The sequence below is a fragment of the Cetorhinus maximus genome, chromosome 23 (assembly GCF_964194155.1).
Source record: "Cetorhinus maximus chromosome 23, sCetMax3.hap1.1, whole genome shotgun sequence".
NCBI classification, from domain to species: domain Eukaryota; kingdom Metazoa; phylum Chordata; class Chondrichthyes; order Lamniformes; family Cetorhinidae; genus Cetorhinus; species Cetorhinus maximus.
Genome location: NC_135901.1, coordinates 22,366,095 through 22,381,296, shown reverse-complemented (window position 1 = coordinate 22,381,296; position 15,202 = coordinate 22,366,095). Strand labels below are relative to the sequence as shown.

At 43.9% G+C, this 15,202-nt stretch overlaps 1 protein-coding gene across 1 annotated transcript in view; it reads right to left on the bottom strand.

Annotated features, from left to right (window-relative positions):
- The window catches only part of LOC144697884 (uncharacterized), a 52,007-nt gene that overhangs the window by 1,616 nt on the left and 35,189 nt on the right, over positions 1-15,202 (bottom strand). Inside the window, exons 3-4 of the mRNA XM_078569851.1 lie at positions 5,478-5,492; positions 3,502-3,671 (exon numbers count right to left, since the gene is read on the bottom strand). Coding sequence (XP_078425977.1) covers positions 3,502-3,671; positions 5,478-5,492 — 185 coding nt within the window. The remainder of the gene's footprint in view (positions 1-3,501; positions 3,672-5,477; positions 5,493-15,202) is intronic.

The following is a 15,202-nucleotide window of genomic DNA, read 5'->3' as shown; positions in this document are numbered from 1 at the left end:
AAGGCTGATAATATTCAGGTCCTGATGAATCGAGCGACTCTGGCAGATTTTGATGTGATGTTTGGTTTTGACTTTCCCGACTGAAAATCTTTCTAATACCCTGTAAAATGAATTTAAAACAAACAAGGAAATATGAAACAGAACCCACAAAAACACAAGGGCAGGCTGTGAAATTGAGCTGAATGAATCTGATAATTTGTGGAGGCAGCACTAGGATAAAATGACCATGAAAACTGCTGGATTATCATAAAAACCCAACTGGTTCACCAATGTCCTTCAGGGAAGGGAACCTGCCACCCGGTTTGGGCCTACACAAGACTCTGGCCTCTATGGGAGAAGAGAGAGAGGTGGAGGAGGGGAAAAGGAGATGGATTTCATAGATCTGCAATTCAACCAGAATTTTTGAAAGAATCTCCCAAACCCATGACCCACACCACCTGGAAAGACAAGAGCAGCTGGTGCATGGGGAAAACCATCAGCTCCAAGACACACAGCAGTGAGTTCACACTGGGGAGAGGCCGGACATCTGCTCCACGTGTGAGAAGGGATTTAATAAATCATCCAACCGGCTGACACACCAGCGAGTTCAGCAGTGACTCCAGGGGTTGGACTCTGCTGTTAATCACATTCAGGACTGAACCATGTTCATTCTGATAGTTTGAGTTTGTTTCTGCTGATAATAATCTCTATAACTGGACTGGTGATTTAATATTCTGGAAATCGGCTTGTTTTACTTTGTAACCCTTACTCTTCAAATAAAGCTTCTTTCTTCAGCCTAAAACAAACAGTAATTTACTTGTAATTTTTTCTATTTAGTTTCTTTATTCAGTGCTAATCATGTGGTCTGCATCTACATGGGAAAGTTCAAACACAGATTGGGTGATCACTTTGTTGAACAACCTCAGTTCAGTCTGTGAGCTTGACCCTGAGCTTCCAGTCACTTGTCATTTTAATTCTCCGCCCCACTCCCACTCTGATCTCTCTGCCCTTTGCCCCCTGAACTGTTCCAATGAAGCTCAGTGGGAGCTCGAGGAACATCAGCTCATGTTTTGATTCGACACTTTACTACCTTCCAGAACTCAACATCGAGTTCAGCAGTTTCTGCACCAGCAGGGAGTTGTCAGGATCGGGAACTCTTGAGCTGAAAAGGTGCTGGAACCTGATTCTATAAGGAATTTTAAAAGGATTTGAGAATGAGGAACTTACTGATTACAAACAGAGTGTGGGTATGTGGGTCTAAACATGACTGCTCTTTCAAAGAGACAGCAGAAGCACAAAGGGTTGAATGGCCTCTTTCTGTGGTGTAAGTTTCTATGATTCTAGGAGATGGCTGTTTAGCCCCTCGTGTCTGTTCCACCGTGAAATGAGATCATGGGTTATCTGTGATCTAACCCTATATGCCTGCCTTTGCCCCATATCCATTAACACCTTTGGTTAACAAAGATCGTTCAATGTTAGATTTAACATTAACATTGATCCCACATCAACTGCTGTTTGTGGAACAAAGTTCCTCACTTCTACCTCCCTTTGTGTGTAGAAGTGTTTGTTAACTTCACTCCTGAAAGGTCTGGCTCTCTCATGTTTACACTATGCTCCCAGTCCCAGATTCCCCAACTGGTGGAAATTGTTTCTCTCTATCTATCCAATCAGTTCCAATTAATATTTTGAAAACTTTGATCAAATCACCCCTTAATCTTCTAAATTCCAGGGAATACAACCCAACTTTGTATCATCTCTCCTCACAATTTAACTCTTGGAGTCCAGGTATCATTCATTCAAATCTGTGCTGCACTTCCTCCAAGGACAATATATCCTTCCTGAGGTGTGCTGCCCAGAAATGAACACCGTTCTCCAGGTGTGGTCTGAGCAGGGCTTTGTGTATCCAGGTACTTTTCCAGTCACAGTAATACCTGAAATTAAATTATCAGGAGAGATGACTGAAACTCGGACTGTTATTTCTGTTAACTGGGGAGTTGTGGACTAGGGACATAGTCTAAAAATTGTGGCCAGGTCTTTCAGCGTGAAATGAGATAACAATTGTTGACACAAAGGCTGGGAAAAGTTTGGAATTCTCTCCCACAAATGACAATTCCCTCACCAATATGGCCAACCATTCACCCCACCCCCCTTCCCCTCCCGAGATGGTGACAGGCAGTTGCCTGCATAAGCCAGTCCCACAGCCACCATGTTTTTTAAATTCTATTATGGGATGCGGGCGTTGCCCATCCGCAATAGCCCTGGAACTGAGTGGCTTGCCGGACGGTTTCAGAGTGAACCACTTCACTGTGGGTCTGGAGTCACATGTAAGATGGCAGATTTCCTTCCCTGAAGGGGCGCAGGTGAACCAGATGAGGTTTTAAAACAACCCATGATAGTTTTATGATCACTATTTCCGAGACGAGGTTTATATTCCAGATTTATTCACTGAATTGAACCCATATCCTCAGAACAGGGTCTCTGGGTTTCTAGCCCAGTGACATTACCACGAGGCCACCGTCTCCCCGTCCTCCGAGCTCGCGCGCGGTTTCCAGGCTCCCCCCGGTTCACAATCTCCACCCGCCCTCTGAGCTCGCGCGCGGTTTCCAGGCTCCCCCCGGTTCACAGTCTCCAACCGTCGGCTTCATTTCTCACCCTTTGAGATCTTAACCCGACAGCCTTCTTCCGGCTCCGATTCCAGTACTGCGCATGCTTCAGTTGCAGCCTAGCCCCGCCCCTCCATCACTCCGATTGGCTCGAGAACTAGCCGCTGCCGCGGACTATCCATCTCCTGCTATTGGTCCGGAGCTGCTGTCAATCAGCCGGGTATTGTGAGCTGTCAGGTGAGAGGTCACTGTCGGGAGCGGGTTAATAAACTCCGGGCGGGTGGGCGGGGTTTACAAATCCCGAGTGCGGCCCCAGAGCCGAATATTAAACAATGAACATTCTCCACTCTCACTATCCGCCGCTTCCGGCTTCTCTCTGAATCTTCCCAATACACTGAACACCAATGTGTTTCCTCTGTTTCAATATTCTGAATGTGAGAATACCTTTACAAGAAGCAATGACCTGCTGAGACACCAGCGTATTCACACTGCACTCTGTCTAAGACTCACGGTGATGGAAAACTGTCTCACTCCTGTACAAAAACTGCCTTTGGACTGTGGCTGGGAGCTCCTGGCTGTTGGGTGTCAGATAGAAACTCGGCTTAAACTGTCACCCAACTGTCTCCAGGAGCAGCTGAGAAAACAAACTGTAGAATCCAATCGGACGGACAGACCCATCAGAGAATCAATGTACAGGTTAAACCTTCCTTCCTGCCTCTGATCAAATACTTCTCCCTTTAAAACCAGGGTTCAAAGTTCAGATACGCACCGAGACAGAGATTGCTGACACTCAAGAACACTTCCCAGTGTCAAATAATCAGTCTGTTGTGAGTCCTTCACACAAGGGGCTGCTTCCTGGCTCCGTCTCCATGTGTGTCAGCTCACAGGGGCGTGACTCAGCACCGTGTCAGCATCTGACCGCCCTTATATCACGCTTCAGCAGCTGGGGCCCAGGCATCCAGGAGTTCTGTATGAGAGTTTCACTGTTTTCTGTCACTGTGAGCCTCAGGGAGCAGTAGTACTCTGCAGCGTCGGTCAGCTGCAGCCCCCAGATAGTTAACGTGGTTAATTTGGTCCCGATTTCGAGCTCTGCAATTTGGAAAATTGGGTCCAAAATTGGCTTAGTGGCAGGAGGCAGAGGGTGATGGTCCAAAGTTGTTTTTGTGATTGGAAGCCTGTGATGAGTGGTATACCTCAGGGATCGGTGCTGGGACCCTTGCTATTTGTAGTGTACATTAATGATTTCGATGTGAATATAGGAGGTATAATCAGTAAGTTCGCAGGTGACACAAAAATTGGTGGTGTCGTAAATAGTGAAGAGAAAAGCCTTAGATTACAGGGTAATATAGATGGGCTGGTAAAATGGACAGAGCAGTGGCAAAATGAATTTAATCCTGAGAAGTGTGAGGTGATGTATTTTGGGAGGATTAACATGGCAAAAGAATACAAATGAATGTCACGAGCCAAGGGAGTACAGGGGATCAGAGGGACCTTGGTGTACAAGTCCATAGATCCCTGAAGGCAGCAGCACAGGTAGACAATGTGGTTAAGAAGGCATATGGGATACTTGCCTTTATTAGTCGAGGCAGAGAATATAAGAGCAGGGGGGTTATGTTGGAGCTGTATAAAACACTAGTTGGGCCGCATCTGGAGTAATCTGTGCAATTCTGGGCACCACACTATAGGAAGGATGTGATTGCACTGGAGAGGGTGCAGAGGAGATTCACCAGGATGTTGCCTGGGCTGGAGTGTTTCAGCTATAAAGGGAGACTGGATAGGCTAGGGTTGTTTTCCTTAGAGCAGAGAAGGCCGAGGGGGGACCTGATAGAGGTGTACAAAATTATGAGGGGCATAGATAGGGTAGATAAGAAGAAACATTTCCCCTCAGCGGAGGTGTCAATAACCAGGGGGCGGAGATTTAAGGTAAGGGGCAGGAGCTTTAGAGGGGATTTGAGGAAAATATTTTCACACAGGGGATGGTTGGAATCTGGAACACACTGCCTGAGGGGGTGGTAGAGGCAGGAACCCTGACAACATTTAAGAAGTATTTAGGTGAGCACTTGAAACGCCATTACATACAGGGCTGTGGGCCAAGTGCTGGGAAATGGGATTAGAATAGATAGGTGCTTGATGGCCAGCATGGACGTGATGGGCCGAAGGGCCTTTTTCTGTGCTGTATAACTCTATGACTCTCTGACCCCGAGCTAGGCTATAGTCAGCCTGCTCACAGGGGGGATAGTTCCACTGTTACAGACCAAGTGGGAATGACATTCTAATGTGACATTGTGGAGGTTTACTGACATTCTGACGATGCCGGTGCACATGAGGTCTCCGATTTTAAGGTGCAAGATGGTGTGGCATTACTTTCCTCATCATCTGTCATAAGAGGATCCCCTCCACTATCCACTTTGTCTTGGTTATATCAACATGAAATAATAGTAATGATCGCCATCATCATCATCATTGAAATCTCTGATGAGTCTCTGGAAAGGCAGCGAGCTCTCTGCAACAGAGAAGATTCCACACATGTCAAACTTGAAGATGGATGTTTGAATCTTGAAGCAAAACATGATAAATAACATTAAGTTCACAACCATCATGTTACCGGATATCTGTAATCACAGACAGGTGAGGGTACATTATACACAGTATGCGTCCATCATGTATTATTCTGTCTTTCTATCTGCCTTCATACACTCCACTCATTTCAATTTCCCTCCCTTCTATCCTCTTGTCTATGTAATATTGATACATATGTAGATACACAGATTCTCTTCACAGTCTCTTCCCTGCATCGTAAATATATCAGTAGCACGTGTATCACCGAGCCCTCAGTGAACCATTGTGTGCATGGGCTGAAACCAAGTTCAAATAATCCCAAAGCATCTCTTTTACCGTGTTCAGTTAATGCTGAGCAGATAGACACATTCTCAGTTATAATACCGAGAGGAACTTGTCAGTCATTTCAAATTGGAGACTGATGAAAATAGAATGATGGAACATTTGAGAAAAAGAAACTCACCATGACCATTGGAATGTGTCCTGTCTCATTCACTGAAAGGCCCAATGAGTGGTCAGCAAAAGGTTCCAATGCAGCAGGTTGGTCGAGTGATTATGGTGTTGGACTTTGGTTCAATCAATGAATGCTCAAGTGGAATTGAGCCCCCCACATCCAATCTCCTCCTGGGAGTTTGTTTGCCAGGGTTGTTCCTGCTTTTGTTGAGCGAGGAAGATGGAAGTAAGGGAACGATGCTGCTAGGCAGATCAGCAATTCTCTTAGTGAATTCAGAGTAACGTCAAGGGGGTTGAATGACATCCTCCTGTTTCTATTGAAGGACAATACATTTTCCAAAGACTGTAAAGAGTGGGATTGATGGAGAATGATGCAGAGTGAGAAATACAGATACATAGAAAGAGAGAAAGTTAGGCTGACAGAGAGAAGTAATGATCAATTTATTTCCTAAAAAAGGCAGGTTGGGCACAGAGAGTGACCATCACAGATGAGTTGAAGAGATTAAAATAAGCTCTTGGAAAATCGAGTATTGAAGATAAATAGGATTAAAAAGACTAAATCTTGGAGCGTTTAACAAAATAATGATGTAAAATTTGGGGGAGGTTGGGGGGGGTGGAGTTGTATGAACTCCTCTTATTTCTGTGTTACACTTCCCTATTTTCTTACAATTAAATAAAAACAACCAATCAGACATAGAATGCCTGTGACTGCTTGCTGTCAACAATAACACATTTTCCCCTCTCTAATCTCAGTGTTTGAGAGAAGTGCACCTGTTAACCATTTTCTGCTCAGTTTCTCATTTCCACACAGAACAGTTAAACGAATGGTTTCTGCAGTGCAGTCACTGAGAGCTCAATGTCCATTGATCAGTAAAACCATATTCAGTCACAGTGAAATCACTCAATGGGACAAGATTAAAACACAAACAGCTGGGAATCAGAAATCGAATCAGTTTTACAAGTTAAAAGCATTTTCTGGACGTAAGTGCATAGTAAAAAGCAGCAGAATAGACCATAGGGCCCCTCGAGCCTGCTCCATCATTGAATACGATCATAGCTGATCTTCAGCTTCAACTCCACTTTCCCACCTGTTCCCCATATCCGTCGATTCGCTGAGAGACCAAAGATTTGTCTATCTCAGCTTTAAATGAATCCAACAATAGACCATCCACAACCCTCTGGAGTAGAGAATTCCAAATATTCACAACAACATGAGTGAATAAATTTTTCCTCATCTCAGTCCTAAATGATCGGCTCCTTATCCTGAGATTGTGCCCCATCTTTTTGATTCTTCAGCCGAAGACAACTTCTCCATGTCTGCCCTAGCAAGCTCCTTAGAATCTGAAATGTTTCAATGAGATCACCTCTCACCTTTTAAACTCCTGAGATTATTGACCCAATTTACTCAGCCATTGGTCATAGGACAACCATTTCACCCCAGGGACCAACGTAGTGAACCTTCACTGTACTACCTCCAATGCAAGTATATCCTTCTTTAAATGTGGAAACCAAAACTGCATGCAGGGTTGCAGTTGTGGTCTCAGAAAATCCCTGTATAATTGTAGCAAGACAACTTCATTCTTCTACTCCAATCCGCTTACATTAAAGGCCAATTACGGATGATAAAAAGCAATAAAGGCCAATGAAACAACGAAGGACAATGGACACGTTCTTCCTGGAGAGAGAATGAATGAGAGTATAATACTGGAGAAAGTAAGAGGCTGTCAGATCTGCTGAGTTTTTGTTTCAGATTTTTAGCATCTGCAGTATTTTGCTTTTATAAGAATATTTTGCATCTGTCTTTACCAAGGAAGAAGATGCTATGCGGCCACGGTGAAAGAGGAGGTAATTAAAACACTGGAAGTATTTAAAATTGATGAGAAGGAGACATTAGATAGACAGTCTATACTTAAAGCTAATAAAGCGCCAGGACTGGATGAGTTGCATCCAAGGATAATGAAGGAAGTGAGAGTGGAAATTGCAGAGTCACTGGCCATAATTTTCCAATTTCACTTAGGGTCAGAGGTGGTTCCAGAGGACTGGAGGATTACAAACGTTACAACTCTGTTGAAACAAAGTAAAGATAAGCCCAGTAACTACAGGCCAGTCAGTTTAACTTCTCTGTTGGGGAAAATTCTAGAAGCAATGATTCGAGATAAAATTAATAATCACATCGATAAATGTTGGTTAATTAAGGAAAACCAGCACGAATTTAATCTTATTTATTGGCCATCCGACCCCAGTGTGAAAGAAAAACAAAAAAACTTGTTCATAATTGGGGTTCTCTATGGCAGCATTTCTACCCAGTATCCCCCGCGGTGGAGAATGTCCCCTGTCCATAACCACAGGGGAGCAGTGCGCAGGCGCAGTGCTGTCCAGTGTTGGGAGCATGCGCAGTGTCAGATGAGCAGGGACAGACGCTTCTCTCCCGGATTCACAATGGGTAAAGTGCGGTGGGGGGGATGGCGGGGCGGAGGGAGCGATGGATCCGGCGGGTGGACGGGGAGGCTCTGGAAACGTGCTGTGAAAACTGCAAACCCCAAATGAGAAGCTACCGGTTCTCCGTTTGCACTGAGTGGAGCCGAAAGGAAATGTCCCGGTGACAAACCCGGAGCAGGAGGAGAGGATGCTGTGCATTTCTATCAGGGACTGACAGGGATGGATTTTGGAAACTCCTTTTACAGGGGGTTAGAAGAGGAGGATTTACACACAGCAAACTCAAACCGAGAGAAACGTTTGTCTCTTTCCAATTTCTATCCTGAGCCAACTGATGAATTTTGTAAACCAAAAAAAATTTACAGGTGTTGGGAAAATTTGGGTTGGGGCATTTTTTCTTTAGATAGAGGTCCTTACAATGATCAATGGGTTGGACGGGGTACGTATGGAGAGAATGTTTCCACTTGAACTTTCTTCACTCAGAGAGTGGTTACAATGTGGAACTCACAAGAAATCATTGAGGGGGAAACATTGTGATAGTTTCAACAGGAGACTAGATGAGTACATGGGAGAAAAGGGATTAGAAAGGTAAGCTGAAAGGCTGAGATGATTTGCATGGATGAGAGGAGAAGCATAAAACTAGCAGAATAGTTGGACAGAATGGCCTGTTTGTCGATTGCATATTTTGAGTATTTCAATTTAAACTTCATTTACAGGGTATTCGGAGGGTTGGATTTGCAGATGGGAAATTCAAACCAAACACCACATCAAGATCTGACAGTCACTTGATTCATCAGGATCCGAATATCATTGGCCTTTTAATGTGGAAGGAGAAATGTTTGGCTGTTCTATCTGTGGGAAAATTTTTCAAACATCAGTGTGACTGGAAAAGCACAAAGACAGACACACACACCCCGAGTGAGAGTTTTCCACTGAACTGACTGTGGAAAGAGCTTCAACCAGTTACACAGCCTGAAAAAACATCAACTGTTCAAAGCGGGGAGGGACTGTACACGTGTTGTGTGTGTGTGTGACTGGGCTTCAATTGACCGCGCAACCTGGAGAGGCACAAGGACACCCGCTCCACGGGGAAACCATGGAAATGTGGGGACTGTGGGAAGGGATTTAATTACCCATCTGAGGTGGAAACTCATCGACGCAGCCACACTGGGGAGAGACCGTTCACCTGCTCCGTGTGTGGGAAGCGATTCACTCAGTCATCCAGCCTCTACACACACCAGCATGTTCATACTGGCGAATGGCCATTCACCTGTCTTGAATGTGGGAAGGGATTTAATGCTTTGTCAAACCTCCGGACTCACCATCGAGCTCACTCTGATGAGAGACCATTTAAATGTTCTGACTGTGAGAAGAGCTTTAAAAGCACAAAGGATCTACTGACACACCAACGCACTCACACTGGGGAGAGGCCATTCACCTGCAATGTGTGTGGGAAGGGATTCAGTCAGTCATCCCACCTCCTAACGCACCAACTGGTTCACACTGATAAGAGACCTTTTAAATGTTCTGACTGTGAGAAGAGCTTTAAAAGTAAAAAGGATTTACTGAACCATGAACGCACTCACACTGGGGAGAGGCCATTCACCTGCTCTGTGTGTGGGAAGAGATTCACTTCTTCATCCCACCTTCTGACACACCAATTTGTTCACACTGAGCAGAGACCTTATAATTGTCCTGGCTGTGAGAAAAAATTTAAAAGCAAAAAGGATCTTCTGAAACACCAACACACTCACACTGGGGAGAGGCCATTCACCTGCTCTATCTGTGGGAAGGGATTCACTCGGTTAGCCCATCTGGTGAGACACAATCGAGTTCACACTGGGGAGAGGCCATTCACCTGCAGTCAATGTGGGCAGGAATTCATTGATTCATCTGACCTTCTGATACACCAGCGAGTTCACACTGGGGAGAGACCATATGCTTGCCTTGTGTGTGGCAAAAGATTCACTCAGTCGTCTCATCTCACTACACATCAACTTGTTCACACTGATCAGAGACCTTTTGAATGTTCTGACTGTGAGAAGAGATTTAAAAGTAAACAGAATCTGCTGACACATCAGCGAGTTCATACTGGGGAGAGGCCGTTCACCTGCTCCGTGTGTGGGAAGAGATTCGCTCAGTCAAACAACCTGCTGAGACACCAGCAAGTTCATATGCGACAGCGGGGGTTGGATTCTGATGGTATTGCTACTGTTAATCACATGCAGGACTGAATCATGTCTGGACGTCTGTTTTCAATTTTCAGTGGGGTTCCACAATTTGTAGTTTATATCAATGATTTAGACTTAAATGTAGGGGCAATGAGCAAGAAGTTTGCAGATGATGTCAACATTGCTGGTGTGGTTGACAATGAGGAAGAAACCTGTGGACTTCAGGAAAACATCAATGGACTGGTCAGATGAGCAGAAAATTGGTAAATGTAAATCAATCTGGAGCAGTGTGTGATAATGAAATTGGGGAGGGAAAACAAGAGAAGGGAATGAAAATAAAAGGGATGATGCTGAGAAGTACAGAGAAACAGAGAGACCTTGGAGTGCACATCCACAGATCCCTGAATGTGGCTGGACAGGTAGATCAGGTGGTCAAGAAGGTATTTGGGGCACTTTCTTGTCTGAGGCCTAGAATATAAGAACAGGGAGATTATGTCAGAATTGTGTAAAACACTAGTTAGAGCACAGCTAGTGTACTGATTATGGCCCTGGTCACTGCATTAATCAACTATAAAGTAATCAATTAGCCTAAAACTAAAGATGAATTGATAATTTATCATATAATTGCAGTCAGTATTCAATTAATCAAATCTAGGGAATAATAATAAAGCTAACTAACAATGGGTTGAAACAGTGAAGAAGTCTGATTTTTTTTCAGTAAATTAAACCCTGAGGTGTTTAGATAATAAGAGTTAAGAAAAACATTTTTGTTAATTCCCTCTAAAAAAATAAGGTGACTTCAGCACAATAGAAGAAGCTGATTGGTGGATAGCTGATGAATCTTTATTTATTTTAATGATTAGCTTACTTTGTTTAAATGAGTTAATAATCAGATAAATAAAGGCAGGGCATCCGATTCCTGTAGAGTGCGCATCCAGTTCCATGTGGGAAAACCAGGATGCTTCTCTGTGTTGGACAATCACAAGTGCAGGAAGTGTCATCAGCTGGAGCAGCAGGAAGCAAAGGGGAATGGCCAAGAGGTGTTTTTGGGACTACAAGGCTATTTCCGGTGGAGTTCTGGATGGCTCAGCACAGGATTCTATACTTCTGTGGTATATATCACTGACTTAGACTTTAACATGGGGACATGATTAAGACATTTTCAACCTTATCATTAACAGTGAGGAAGAAAGCTGTAGACTGTAGGAAGGTGTCAATAAAATGGTCAGGTGGGCAGAAAAGTAGCAAATGGAGATCAGCCTGGAGAAGTGTGAGGTAATAAATACATTTGGGGAGGGAAAACACGGCTTAGGGAAAGGATATTACTGGTATGATAGTGAGAAGTGTAGGTGAACAGAGGGACATTGGAATGCATGTCCACAGATCCCTGAAGGGGACAGGTGAGGTAGATAAGGTGATTAAAAAGGCAGACAGGATATTTTCTGTTATTAACTGAGACATAGAATACAAGAACAGGGAATATTTCTAGCATTTTCGGTTGATGAAAGATCACAGACCTGAAACTCCTCTCTCTCCATAGATGCTGCCAGAGCTGCTGAGCATTTCCAGCATTTTCTGTTTTTATTACACGATCAGGGAGGTTGTACTAGAGCTGAATAAACTACTAGTTAGACCACAGCTGGACTACTGAGTACAGTTCTGGTCAGTGCATTACAAGAAGGATGTGTTCACACCAGAGAGGGTACAGAGGAGATTTATGAGGATACTGACAGGAATAGCGAATTTTAACTATAAGGAAAAATTGGACAGGCTGGTGTTGTTTTCTTTGGAACAGAGGAGGCTGAGGGGAGATTTAACTGAGGTGTATAAAATTATGAGGGGCCCAGATAGAGTGGATAGGAAGGACTTATTTCCGTTAACAGAGATGTCAATGACCAGAGGGCTTAGATTTAAACTAATTAGCAGATGGTAACCCCCAGGATGTTGAGAGTGGGGGATACAGTGATGGGCGATGGTTGGATTCTCTATTTTTGGAGATGGTCATTGCCTGACACTTGTGTGGCGTGAATGTTACTTGCCACTTGTCAGCCAAAACCTGGATATTGTCCAGATCTTGCTGCATTTGGATATGGACTGTTTCAGTATCTGAGGAGTCACGAATGGTGCAGAACATTGTGAATTATCCGGATGAGTGCAAGACATAAAGCTTAGTCATGTCTCTTTTTTCAGCAATCTCCTGTAATGTGGCTGGTGTTGACTATTTTAATACATCAAATAAATCAGCTTTGCTTCAAATATACAGCGTGTCGTGTGTTTGGTCTCTCTGAGATATCACGAGCGTGTTCCCTTAAATCCACTCAGGAAATGTCTTCAACAGGAAACCAACAATTAAACACATCACATCAAATAATTGGCAAAAATCCATTAGGAAGATGAGGAACCATTTTTTACTCAATAAGTTATGACCTGAGACGTTCTGCCTGAAATGGGAAAAGGAGGCAGATTCAATAACAACTTTCCAAAGTGAGTTGGATCTCCAGTTAAAAGGTAAAGTTTGCAGGGCTCTGGGGAAAAGGCAGGGGAGTGTGGGCTAATTGGCAGCTCTTTCAAAGGTGATCACAACCCTATAAGGCAGCTCTATGTCGACAGGAGAAAGGCTGGTGTTCAACTCCCCGAGAATAACAAGGAAGTTATGAGAAATCAGAATAAAATACTGGTTCAACCTCAACTGGAGTATTGTGTCCAATTCTGGATACCACACTTTAGGAAGGATGTGAAGGTATTGAAGAGGATGCAGAACAGATTATTGAGAATGGTTTCAGGGATGAGAAACTGCTTTATGAGGATAGATTGGTAAAGATAGGGCTGATCTGTTTAGAGAAAAGAAGATGAAGAGGAGATTTGATAGAAATGCTCAAAATCATGAGGGGTCTGGACAGAGTACACAGGGAGAAACTATTCCTAGTGGCAGAAGGGCTGAGGACCAGAGGACATGGATTAAAGGTGAATTGAAAAAGAAGCAATGTTGTCATGAGGAAAACCCTGTTTATGCAGTGAGTGATTAGAATCTGGAGTGCACTGACTGAGAGTGGTGGAGGAAGGTTCAATCATGCCTTTCAAAACAGAATTGGATAATTATCTGAACAGAAAAAATGTGCAGGGCTATGATGAAATGGCCGGAGAGTGGGACTGGCTGAGTAGCTCTTTCGGAAAGCTGGCGTGGGCATGGACATGATGGGCCGAATGACCTTCTTCTATGCTGTAACCATTCTATGATTCTAATGAAGGCTTTGGGGAAAGGGCAGGAGACTGGGACTCATTGGCAGCTCCTTCAAAGGTGGTCCCAGCCCTACAATGGAGCTCCCTATTGAAAGGAGACAGTCTGATGTCCAACTCTCCAAGAATAAAGAAAGATCTCAACTCTTATAAGAACATAAGAACTAGGAGCGGGAGTAGGTAATTCAGCCCCTCGAGCCTGCCCCGCCATTCAATACGATCATGGCTGATCTCATTTCGGCCTCAACTCCAATTTCCCGCCCTCCCCCCATAACCTTTCAACCCGTTACTAATTAAAAATCTGTCTATTTCCTCCTTAAATTTATTCAGCAACCCGGCATCCACTGCATTCTGAGGTAGTGAATTCCACAGATTCACGACCCTTTGAGAAAAGTAATTCCTCCTCAGCTCTGATTTAGATCTACCACCCCTTAGCCTAAAACTATGGCCTCTCATTCTAGAATGCCCCACAAGGGGAAACATCTGCTCATGTCTACTTTGTCTACCCCCTTTAGCATCTTATATACCCCAATTAGATCTACTCTCATCCTTCTACACTCTAGCGAGTATAGGCCTAAACTGCTCAATCTCTCCTCATAAGACAAGCCCCGCATATCTGGAATCAATCTAGTGAACCTCCTCTGACCTGCCTCCAATGCAACAACATCCTTCCTCAAGTAAGGACACCAGAACTGTGCACAGTACTCCAGGTGCAGTCTCACCAATGCCTTGTGCAGTTGCAACAACACTTCCCTATTTTTATACTCTATTCCTTTAGCAATAAATGCCAAAATTCCATTTGCCTTCCAAATTATCTGCTGTACCTGCATACTAGCTTTCAGTGATTCATGCACGCGGACACCCAGATCCCAAGCACTGAAGCATTCTGAAGTTTCTCTCCATTTAAATAATAAGTCGCCTTTTTATTCTTCTGACCAAAGTGGATAACCTCACACTTATCCACATTAAACTCAATCTGCCAAATTTTGGCTCATTCACCTAACCTGTCCATATCCATTTGTAAATTTCTTATTTCTTCATTGAAACTTACTTTCCCACCTATTTTGGTGTCATCTGCAAAGTTAGCTATCATACCTTCTATCCCTGAGTCTAAGTCATTAATATAGATTGTAAATAGTTGGGACCCAAGGACTGAACCCCGTGGCACCCTATTAGTTACAGCTTGCCATTCAAGGAGCCCTTCAATTCTCTGTGAATGTCATTCAAATGCTGACACATTCCTTCCTTCTTTTGAAATTCCATTTCCTTGTGCCAGGGATGCAGACAGTGCTGGACACAGAGGGAGCAGCAAACCTGGTTCAGAGTGGACACGCTGGGTATATCCCTCCTTAAGTAAGGAGACCAAAACTGTACACAGTACTCTAGGTGTGGTTTCACCAATGCCCTGTACAGCTGTTGCAAAACTTCCCTACTTTTATACTCCAACCCTCTTGCAATAAAAGCCAACATTCCAGTTACCTTCCTAATTTCTTGCTGTACCTGCATGCTAACTTTTTGAGATTTATGTGCCAGGACTCCCTCTGTACTACAGCATTCTGCAGTCTCTCTCTACTTAAATAATTTCTGTTCTATTCTTCTTGTCAAACTGGAAACCGTCACATTTTCCCAAATCATGCACCATCTGCAAGTGTTTTCCCATTCACTTAACCTAGCTTTTTGTCTCCTCACAACTTGATTTCCTACCCATCTTTGTATTGTCAGCAAATTTGGCTGCAATACACTTGGCCCATTCAACCACGTCAT